At 38.6% G+C, this 12,202-nt stretch overlaps 1 protein-coding gene across 2 annotated transcripts in view; it reads right to left on the bottom strand.

The window, feature by feature from the left end:
* Positions 1 to 12,202, bottom strand: part of AMOT (angiomotin) — a 69,009-nt gene that overhangs the window by 31,393 nt on the left and 25,414 nt on the right. For both annotated transcript variants that reach the window (XM_015586463.2, XM_015586462.2), the window contains 3 exons: positions 10,328 to 10,472; positions 9,382 to 9,474; positions 6,714 to 6,859 (listed from right to left, as the gene is read on the bottom strand). In XM_015586463.2, the coding sequence (XP_015441949.1) occupies positions 6,714 to 6,859; positions 9,382 to 9,474; positions 10,328 to 10,472 (384 nt within the window). The remainder of the gene's footprint in view (positions 1 to 6,713; positions 6,860 to 9,381; positions 9,475 to 10,327; positions 10,473 to 12,202) is intronic.

Genomic DNA, 12,202 nt, shown 5'->3' on the forward strand with positions numbered 1-12,202 from the left:
CTACTGAAAATTCTACCAGGCCTATAATGTAAATGATCAATATTTGTATTAGTCCGATCATTTCTTCATCCTTCCTCACCATATCTCTAAACTCTCTAGTTCTTCCTTGAATAATCTTACCTAACCCTGATTGCTGCTTTTCCTTTTCCTTATAGCCTCTCATAATGTGTACTTTATTAGTAATCATTTTATAAGATTTCATTCATATGTACATTCATTCAAGAGATATTTATTGAATGCTTATCATGTGCCAGGCCCTATTTTACATCTGAGAGCAGTAGTAGTGAAATGGGAAGCAAGACAAAGTATCTGCTCCATTGGAGGGCAGTATCCCATAAGCCACTTAAGGGCAGGGCCCTTGTTATTTTCCATCGTATTTCTCTTAGGTTTTAGTTCTAAATAATTGTTCCCTATACTCTTGGTGACCAGTTAATATTAAATAACTATCAAATACAAAAACGAAAATGAGCATAGCATAGCTTAACTATAATACCGCAACTATACAAACAATAAACACATATTCTTAAATGTATTTACTTTGCTTGGCAAATCAAGATAAGGGTTTCAAATTATTCCTATGAAGAAATAAGTTTTTAAAGGGGTAAATTGAGAGAAAGAACAGCAGGAAAACAACCTATTGAAGAATAGAACAAATACTCTTGAGCTCAATCTCATACTTTTCCATTGCACTTTTGTAATAATTTGAACACATTCCGAAGCATTTGGCACACCTCTTAACCCCCTTCTGACTCAGGAAAATCTGATCCCTGCAAATGAATACCACGTGATAGCATCTCTTTCTTTCTTCCAACAACTGTGGATGTCTTTCAAATTTATTTTTTAAAGAATGGCTACATACAGAATTACTTCCAGGGCCCCTAATGTTACTCATCTGTCTCAGACATTTGCAGAGAAGTGATTTAATCATTAATCTTCTCTATTTATTCACTGGTGGAGAAATCATAGGATGGGATATTTTAGAATTAAGAGATATGGGTTTTCTCCTAGATTTACCACTAACTATATAATCTGTGTGCACTTTATATATATGGAGTAGGAATGAATAGGTAGAACATGAGATTTTTAAGGCAGTGAAAATATTATATATGGTACCATATTGATGGATATATGTCATTATACATTTATCCAAACCCATAGAACCTACAACCCAAAGAATGAGCCACAATGTAAACTATGGACTTTGGGTGATTATGACATGTCAATGTGGGTTCAATTGTAACAAATGTACCACTCAGGTGGGGGATGTTGATATTGGGGGAGGCTATGCATGTGTGAGGTCAGGAGATATATGGGAACTCTCTATACCTTCCTCTTAATTTTGCTATAAACCTAAAAGTACACTTAAAAAGTAAAGTCTTAATAAATTATTTTTTTTTAAATGTAGATGGACAGGTAGAGAGAGTGGACTATTATTAATAGCTGGATGAACACCAATATATACACACACTGCATTGGTTAAAGGACATTGAGACTATTAATACAGAACTAAGTCCAGTGCCACAGAGGATATCCTTCATTATGTCTGATTTTCATCTTCCCATCTATTGCCTATAACTCTAAACAGTCATTGTGTCACAAATGTCACAATAGAAGTATATATTCTTTGTTCCTCTCCTTCATGCAACTAGTTATATGTTGCTCCATAAACCTTCAGTGATTTGATTTGATTTAGCCTTACCCAGGAGCCCCTGGCTCCAAGCAAGAGTTCCCTCTGAAGCAATTTGGTAACACTACCCTGGTATTAGCAAGCTGCCCCTGTCCATTGCCAAGAGGCTGTGGTTCACTGGTGGATATTAAAAGAATTTAAGAGTAGAAACCACCTCTAGAAACTTGCTATCAAGGGAATGGAGTTCATTTTCTTAAGGAAACTAAAGAAAAATACACAAGGCTTCCAATTTGAGAATTTCAAAAACCAAAATTTTCTGGGGAAACTGAGAAAATCAAGCTTTGAGAGGTCACTACATCCCTACTTAGGGTGGGGACATAATTTCTTAAAATATTGGGTGGAGCAACACAGACTTCAAGGAAAATAAGCTGCCTTAACTATGGGAATTGTCATCCTTAGATAAAATTTCCTTCAAATATGTTCACGATTCATCAGCAGAACATTCTGGAAGATTTCTGGGTATATATGTATGTTATCTGAAATCCTATCAACACTCTAAATGCACACATAATTCACACCCTCGGATCCTCCATCCACATTTATGATCCATCAAAACCATTGTGAGTTTTACTTACACCAACAAAATCCCATTGTTTGAAGATTATTTCGGATTAAACATATAAATACATATAAGTGTCTATGCCTAGAACGTCTTCCTCTAATGTTGGGAAAGAAAGAGACTAGTTATGGTACATCGTGGATAAGTGTGATGGCAGAAAATTATGCATCTATAAAACCAAAAAGTTAAATCAAGTAAGTGGCAAGAGATCTAGAAATAAGATAAAATATTAGCTATGAAGAATAATGGAGAAAATATAGTGAAACAATATAAATTTAGTTTTGGAGACTCGAGTGGCGTTGCAACAGAGCTCTGGAAAAAGCAATGCCACCAAGAGTAATCCCTGTGATGTCTAAATCATCAGCAGCTATTGCAGTTCAGAAAGGGTTAATACTTGGGCCTTTTTTTCCTGAATCTCTGTTAACACTTGGGCCCTTTTTTTTTTTTTAATCTCTGTAGCTATCATTCCAGCCTAAAGCTAAAGAACAAAGCTCACTGGCTTTTACTTCCAGTCCTCCCACATTCCACTCTGTCCCTTCCTGTGCATTTTGCTCAGTTAAGCAGCCCACCCGCAGCCTCTTCCCTCTTTGATTTTGCCAGGGCCTTTTTCCCACCATCCTTGAAACAATTACCCTAGTGGTAGCTCAACTCTGTATCCTAAGACAGCAGCCAGTCTTGAGCCTTGTAAGTGAATATGCCAGGCATCTGTCAAAACTCTCCAGTGAGGTCAAATTAGTGGGTGAGGATAGGGGGAGGTCTCTTTGAATGGTTAATACCATGGTCGCTGTAGGACACAAGAGTTCTTTTGAGTTGGAGTTTAATGAGCCTCCACTTCAGTAAGACCTATGTGTACCAAAAGATAAAGGCAAGGATAGAAAGGCACCATTTGTCTCGGCTGGCTGCCTACTGCGTAGGCAGAAGATTGGTGGCAAAACCTGGATCATAGTGACTCACCAAAAACAGGTCTGCTCTTTAGTTAGAGTGCTATCCCCTTCCTAGTAAGATACCTCCCTCCATGTCAGTACAGCAGAGTCCATGAGATAATCTGTGTTGAACTTCGAAGAGGAAGTTGTGATTGCAGGAGAATATTCTCCATAAGCCAGAGGCACCATTTCTGTGTAGAGCTTAGAACATAGTGAATGTAGTATATCATGGGCAAGAGACTTAATGGGATTAGAAAGATGGAGTGAATTTCAGGAAAAGTATCTAAATGACGACTTTGTTGAGAAAGACATAAATGAAAACAAGATTCCTCAAACCATTAAAGTAGTCATAATCTTTCCCTGACCATCTTTTATTTTATTGAGATATAACTGACATATAACATTATATTAGTTTCAAATGTAAAATATAATGACTCGATATCTGTATTGATCTCCCCATCTTGATACGGTGCAAAATAGTTACCTGAGTGACCTTGCACTTAGTAAGCTAACAAAATACACCCTAGACAAAAGGTTTAATTTGGGTAAGTTTCCCTATTTCTCATTTGCTAAGTAGACTAGAAAGGTTTTCTTTGGAAGAACTTCTAAGGAAATTTGTGGTGCCATTTGTAAGCCGTAATTAAATTATTTGTTTATACGAGACGCAGGCAGTCATCTGACATATTCCTCTGCCTTCAAACATTAACTTATTGACCTATTTTCAACAGATAGAGAAGGATACTTTTTTTTTTTAATTCATGAATGCCCTTTTTGCTTTAAAATTTTTCACCAATTTTGTAAAGGAATCACAAGAAAGACTCCTTCCTAAATTAGTTCCAGAGCTACCTATATACCTTAAATACCTTCCTAATGTTCCATAATTTAAAAATTACCCCAAGAAGAACAAGGCATAATGGGGGTTGTGTCACAGCAGAAAAGCAAAACTTCAATTATCAATTCTTGTATTTGAGGGTAAGAGAAAGGGATGTTTTCCTTTGCATATTATAGAGTATATAGGATAAATATCACCCAGGAGTAAATCCTGCTCTGATAGGCTGCCAGAACAAAAATAAAGATAAGAATCAGTGGATTTTCCCTGAGATATGATTTCAAGCCTCTCTATGTGCTAGAGGTGATCTGACTTGAGAGCATAAAGATATTACATGGCCTCTGCCTCTGGATTCTGCTAGATAGGAGGTTCCCAGCCTACTCTCCCCATCAAATGTTCCACCTCTTTCAGCAACATCAATTCAGAATTTCCCAACAACTAGGCTCCATGACAATGTACAAGTTGGATGAGGACTAAAAAAGTTAACAATAATTGATGACTTCATTTGAGATATCTGTCCAGTAGATGCCATCATCCAATCTTCACCCAATATTAACTTCTTCTTTAAATTATAAATTATAAATCTACATACTTGGGGGTAGGGCCCTGGAAAAAGACTAAAATCTCTGGAAGAAATGCCCAGAAAAGCCTCAAAAGTCTGAAACCAGATATATAGTTCAGTCAACTATGTCAGTGACGGATGCCCAGACTAACATTCTCTCCATACATGTATATTATTTTCATGATTAATAAATAACCAATTACTACTGAGCCTTCAGTCATTGCAAACCAGAATGGTTACAGAGTCTTTGTCCCCATTTATCTCCAACTAGATGGGCCCCCTTCCCAGAGAGCCCATGGGGCTGTTGTGTACACCCCAATCTCAGCACAATCTGAATAAGTTTCTCATAGTCTGTCGAAAAAGAAGGGCCTAATGGGTGAAGCGATCTTTTTTAAATTGAAAGATGCAGAGGTTACTAAATCTAAACAAGTGCCCACATTTTCTTTTTGGGAGTGTAACCAAAGGATGATTCAGACAGAGAGACAGGCAGCAAGGTCTAGGAAATGAAAAATCATGAGATTACAGTTTTATTCTTGACTCTATCCAAGACTTGCCATGTGACCACCAGCAAGCTACATCTTCTCAGCAGGTCTATCAGTTTTCCCCTCTCTAAAAAATGTAGTCAGCCTCATCCTGTAATTTACTCTGTAATTTCCTCACAAAAAGGGGAAGGAAGGGAGTATATGAGGTATAGCAAAAGGCTAAAGGGTGTGCTAAGCTCCTTAGGCCTGGACATCATGAATATACAAGTATTCTTCATTTTCAGTAAAGCAACTTAGCAGTATTTCTGATGTAGACAACTCATGAAACAGGACATTAGCCTGATTTTATACAACCTGAAGTTTAACCATTAAGCAATTAGGGTTAAAAGACACCATAGATTAGATGGTATTACCTACTGGAAAAGTATAAACCCACAACCCAGCTCCAAAAAAGTATTTTAATACCCCCAAAAAGGAAGCAAAAGATATCTGTAAGTCAAGAGATCTGTGGGATGTAGAACCATTCTTACTGAGGGAAAATAAGCCAGGGAATGCATGAAGGTAGGAAAGATACTTCACGTACAATAGCCACAATTCTGAGGGTTTAGTCACTAAAGAATTTTTTTTTGTCTCAAGTTTATAAAGCTTTCAACTTGTTATAATGGAGGCTACTTTTTCTCTTAATTCAAATTTTAGAATAGATAAGTCAGTGAGATGTGAAATTTTCTTTACCAATTTATACTTTAGCACCAATTTTTGCTGGAACACACCCATTCCTTGAAGTGCAAAACATCTAAGAGTTAGTAGTACTCCAATACAATAACAACTGACATGAAAGATTAATTAATGACAAGCCAGCAACAAATCTCCCTCTATTTCACATAAATGCAGTTTAGTGTTGCAATCGAGTAACATCTACATTGAGATTAATCATATGCTTAGTAGTTTGGGGTCCTCTGCATTTATCAAAGGAAGGCTCCATCTTCAGACAGAAATAACTGATGACTTCTCCCCACCACATATCTACGTTCCAAAACCAAGCCAGTAAGAGCCAGGACATAGCTCCTGGCCTTCCATAAACTAAATTGTCCCTGGGTTCTATCCCATTCCAGATCCCTCAGATTGCTTCTATCCTAAAACCCATCTGCTAAATAAGTCCAATGACAAGAGGCAGAGCCGTCAAGATTCATTTTTTTTACCTGAGGAGACCAAGTTTGCACTGAGCATGTGGAGACAGGGATCATTCTGATTTCAAGATCCTTGGGGTACTTTAAATTATCTGAAATCATTTTCTAGCCCTTCCAAAATAAAGCTTTAAAGCCCTGGTAGGGCAGGAATTTAAAATATGCATATATGTCATAGGCTTAAGGCAGGGCTAGGCTCATAGTAAGAACTTGGGAGGGTTGTTAGCTTTTTATGAGAATGAACAAATGGAAATTGCTCCTTGACCTTGGTGATATTCTATTCTGGAGCAAAAAGAAGGAAATTGCAGAGAAAAGAAATCAGAGTCCACTCACATCAGCACAGCTGTAACTAGAAGTAGCAGATGGTACCTTCTTGTTGGGATGTAGTGCAGCTGCCAATTCACCAAAATGAGGAGCCCCCAGGGCCCTAGATTTCCCAGATCTTCCAACCTCAGGCTTGTATGCTACCTGAGGAAACTACACATACCTCTTCCTCTAGCTTTACCACCTTGGCCTGGGCGTTGCTCAGGGCCTGGTCTCGGATTTCGATGTGTCGTCTTTGGTCCTCATTGGTAGAACGGGCAGTGGCCAGCTCCGCTTCCAGCTTCTCCTTCTCCCTCTGGCTTTCCTTATCTATCAGGACATGAAATACCAATACTGCCATTCTGGAGCTGGCTTAAAACCTAACATGAAGAAAACTGATAATCATACCCATTACTAAACATTCTAGTGTTCTAACACACAGCTAAATGAACCAGGAAACCAAGATCTGGACTCTATCACTGGCTCTACCACTAGCTGTGTAAATCAAGAACAGTCACTTAATGGTTGTACAGAAGCAATGAGAAAGAGGAGATATAAAAACCGTTATGAAAAGTATTACACACACACACACATATCAGAAAAACAGGTAGGCTTATCTCCTCAATTTTATATCTTCAAATGGTCTTGTATTGGCAAAAGAAGAATTGATCCCCCTCCAAATTTTCCCCATTGTCTCCTCATGAAAGCATATTAAATTAATCTAAAAATGGCATTTTATAAAATATATAAAACCTCAAATCCTACCCTTTAGTTATTAACATTATTTTTAAACTGAGATCAATCCAAGATTGCATTGTCTCTACAGATGATCATGACACATGTAATTATGCTCCGTGCCTTTCTAGGTTCCTCCCCTTTTAACTAGGACAGACCTCATACCAGATATTCAAATGAACAGTTTTGATTCTCATCTGGAAGTAGAGTATCCTTCTTCTTGAGACATTAATACTTAAGTTTGTAGGAGAAATTTTAATAGGGAAGCTTGGCCTTCCTTTCCACTCTGACTTTACATATCAATTCAGATGTATCTTGGGAAAAAATGAACATTTGCTGAATACTTATTGAGTACTAAGTATTATACTAACTTAATCCTTAGAACAACCATATAAAGAAGTATTATTCTCTTTTCCATTTTGCATATGAGAAAATAGAGACTCAGAGCACAAGAGTAACTTGCACAAGGTCCAACAACTGGTAATAAGTAGTGGAGATCATACTAAAGGACAAGTTGTTCTAAATATTTTCTACTGTACCAGATTGCCTTCTAGTAGGGTCTAGTTGGTTTGACCTCTCTAGGGTAGATTGAGTACATTTGCCAGGGAGGCTTCTCAAGAGGGCTTTCTTGGCTCCTGCCATAGTTCCAGTCATGCAGCACCCTGTTGATGTCCAAAGGCAATAGAAATTAAGGGGCCACAACTCATGTCCTCTTCCCTGCCTACTAGATGGAGTCTATTTTTCTCTCCTAGAACCATTTAACAGTCTTTCACTCTGTTGTTAATATAGATCAATTTACTAAATTACCACATTTTATAAATCAGTAGAAGAGCTACTAGGGCACCTGAAATGCCATCTCTACACAGGCAGGAGTGTCAACTAGCGGTTTCAGGTCAAGAATCCATACGTTTTCTGTTTTGCTTTGTTTTTTCCTGGGAGTCTGCCACTGTCTTCACCAGATAGCTAGCTTCCAGGATAACCGTGACATCAGAAGAACAACTTCACAATTTACCCTAGGTACCAATGATACCAGAAAAATTACATTCTTTCTTCTAAGACATACTAACAAAGGAACAGGAAGTTCAGAGAAATGAGGAAGAAAAAGTCCCAGTTCTGAAGCCAGAGCACGACAGAGTAACCCAGGAAAGGAAAACAGATATTGTAAGTAAAGAGCAAAAAACTCGTAAAAGCTAACTGGAGGCTACATGGAATGACCTGCAAGGGTCATATGGAGGCCCAGAAGAGATGAGGGCTGACAGACAAGTCCCTACCAAGCATTACTCCAGCTGGGAGCTGCATTGAGAGAGGCTGGAGGTAGGGGACACCAACTATAGGCATCTGCAGAAATGAGGGTAGTTCATCTGTTTTTCCCAAACTCATTCTCCCTATGGATTCAATCAAATGTGCCATTTTTATTGCTGGTTTTATTGTGGCAACTGGAAAGAATGAGGTATTGTCTAGTTGAGGGGAGTCCATTAAGGACCAATAATGAAGAGGATTAATTCATTGTCACCGTCCTAGGAGTATTTCCAGACAAAGGAAACACTATTATGAGGAAGATATAGCTCTGCCTTTCCCCATACCCTCCAACTCTGTAACCAGAGTTACTGGTTCAGGCTCTAAAAATGGTTCCCCTCTTCGATGCTTGCAGTCCACCAAGGTGTAATGATATAATAATACAGAGTGTTATAACTAAGGTAGCCCCGGGTGCAGGTTAGGTACTGCAAACACCAATTATCAATCCTGCATGTTAATCCCATCTCTACCAGAGCCAGCACATGAAGCCTTCAATAACAAATCCCTTCAAGATTGAGAGACCTCATGGTCACTGAGGTCCTTTTCAGCTAGCCATGAAAAAGCAGGAATTTCAAAGGGCTTCTCTGGCTTGATACAGAAGGAGCCATGTAGATGCAACTAAATGTTTTTGAGAGCAGCCTTCTTGGCCTAGGAGGAAAAAACAAAATCTCCCAACTTCATGCTTGAACAGGAAAAATACTCCCTATATGATATTCACTCTACCTTGGCTGTTCTAGAAGGCTAAATGAACTGTATGACATTTTCACATACCTCATTCCCATCCATACATTAATACCTACTGCTGAAGCTTTCAGACTTACTTTTTGCAAAGAGCTGAGAGATGGTTTTCCTGGTATCCTCTGAACCTTCATATTCCTTCTCTGCAAGCTGCTTGTTGGCCGTCTCTAGACGCTCTGTGGAATTAGGACACAATAAGCAGAGCCCTATACACAAACTTCCATGTTGTTGGCTCTCTCAGTGCTGATCTTGGGGAAAACAAGCCTGTTTCTTCTTGTTACACAGGGATGGGCAACACAAACATAAGTTTGCAAATGTGGGTCCCAAAACAACACTAGACCATGGCAGGGAAAAGGGAGGTGAATACTTAACATTTTCACTTCTTGCTGACAAAATCGAAGTGCAGAATTCTAAATTTCCACAAAGGAATTTATCCCTGAATATATATCTTTCATTCACCTTGCTAAAGAGCATCAAAGTTATTATAAGTCTTTAAAATCATGTAATGTCAAAGCTGGAAGGGGATCATAAGCAGCATCTAGTTAAATTCCCTCATTGTATATATAAGATGCCCTAAACTCAAAGATAGAAAATAACATCTCCAATGTCATCAGTTTTGAAGATGTTGAAGTGGTTATTTTTCACCATCTTCAATATTACATGTGAAGGTCAAAATACAAGGAGGGAGTCCTAGAAACAATAAAGGGTATCATTATTTCAAGGTTGCACACCCAAAAGACAGGCTTCTGAAAAAGCTATAAAGGAAGAGAGGCAGCACAGATTGTGGAAGTTGGCCAGGTAGGTCCAGGAGTCCCAGAATGGGTGCTGTCTGATTAACACATCAGCTCATCCCACTTTCATTAAGCAAGTTTGGAACCAAGTATTACTGTGGTCACCAAAACCTAGCCTGGTCTATGCCCTGCAATTTACTGATCATACTAGTGGGCTAGATGAAACTAAGCCTTAATGTATGCTCCTTAGCCCTTCCCTTCACAATCTTGGCCAGTATTTCAAAAGTTATTCCCTCACCTCTCAGATCTCTGTTGAAGTCATGCATCCTTCGAATCTCTCCCTCAAGCTTGTTTCTCATGGCTTTCTCCAGGGCCTCCCTTTTGGATGATGACTTCACAAGGTTCTCATATGCCTCTGAGACACGCTGGATTTCTGTCTCCACCTGAACAAAAAAAAAAAAAAAGGAAAGATAGTTGGATGGTTGGAGCTTGATGGGAAAGATAGTCTGAAAACATACATGCGAATCCTTAATGACAGCTTTTCCCAAGGCTTTTTCAGATGGCCAGGAGGCAAGCACAACACAGAGAGGAAAAGTTTCCCAGAAGGACGTAAAAATTAAACTTTAAGCTCAGTAATTAACTCATAGAGTCATGAAATTTCCTCAGGTTAAAAACAAATACAGTTTCTGCCTTCAGAGAAGATGACACAAAGGAATAAATTTCATAAATATAGTTATAAATGATTTTCATTTCTAATTAAGAATTTTCTTAGTTTTGAAAATAATAATGTATATAGTATGAAGATAATGTTATTCTAGGGTGTTCAAAGGGCTTTTACTTGTTTATTTCAATTTGCCTTGATATCTGCCTTCACGAGTATACCTCTCCCCATTTAAACAGAGAGAAGAGTTAAATTGTCTTTTCTAAGATGAAGTTAGTGGCAGAAGCAAACCATAAAAACTCTAAGATGCAGACTCATGCAGTATTTACTAAGGGCCGAATATTTACAAGAACTCTTTAAGGCACTGTGGGGTATGTAAATATGAGTGAGAACATTATCATTGCCCTCAAGGAGCTTTTGAGCTAATCAAGTAAAAGAATATGGGGAAAGAGACATTATTAAGAAACGTAAAAGTAGTACTAGAAAGTGCAGGGAGGAAGGGGTTACTCTGGTTTGGGGGTGAGGGGAGAGTAGGACAATTTCAGGGAGAAGATGGCATTTAGAGTCCTATCTTGATTTCAATGAGCAGAGGTGAGGGGAAGGATATTTTATTCTGAGTGAGTAAATGCACTCCCAGAATGACCAGTAGTCCCTTTTGGATGGACATTGTGGGGTACAGAAAGGGAAGCTGGTAAGATATGGCTGCAAAGATAGAATGGAGTCAGGTCATAAAAGGGCTTTAACATCAGGCATTTGGACTTTATCCCATAGTCAGTGGGAAACCAGTACAGATTTCTAAGTTGTGTTTTATGACAACCTTGCAAATCTTGTAAAATGGAAAAAACAACAACTCAAAACCTCAGAAGGTAAGAGTTTTGCCCCAAATCTGGAAGAAATAAAAAATTATACTCCAGAATATTTCTATAACCAGTATAGCTTCATTGCACTTATAATAACCACAGAGATATCTGTATATAATTTGTATAAGAAAAATAAACCCCATGGTCTATTAAGCAATTTTCAAATTAAATTTAATTCCTGCAACCATTCGGCGTTCCTTCTCAGTTTTCCACTATCCTCCTTAACAAAGCTCAGGGTAATTTATAGGGAGAAATATCAGGGTCCCAGTGGGAGCCTGGAGGAAAGGTGGGGTTACCATACAACTCAGATTCCACCTGCCCCAGCTCCAAAATTATGACTGATGCAAGACTGACTGCAAACAAATGAGGCTTACACCACAGAAAAGAGCAGACTTGAGAGTGTTTTTCTTTTTGCAGATGGCACCAAGATAGCAGCACAGAAGGGGAAAACTGGTGAATGGCATTCAGAGACATGATCTGCAAGGCCTGAGCCTGATAAAGCTTTTGAGTGAAATTCAAGTGCTGAGCTGAGAAAATAAACATTTCCATTTGAAAGAGCGGCTTGGTGTTGGTCTGTTCTGGGTAGCCTTTAGAGTACAAGCCTTTCCAGTCCCCCCACAGAATGCCACACCTGGAAGGCAGTCCTTCTCCT

This window comes from Pteropus alecto, unplaced genomic scaffold (assembly GCF_000325575.1).
Source record: "Pteropus alecto unplaced genomic scaffold, ASM32557v1 scaffold112, whole genome shotgun sequence".
Taxonomy (NCBI): Eukaryota; Metazoa; Chordata; class Mammalia; order Chiroptera; family Pteropodidae; genus Pteropus; species Pteropus alecto.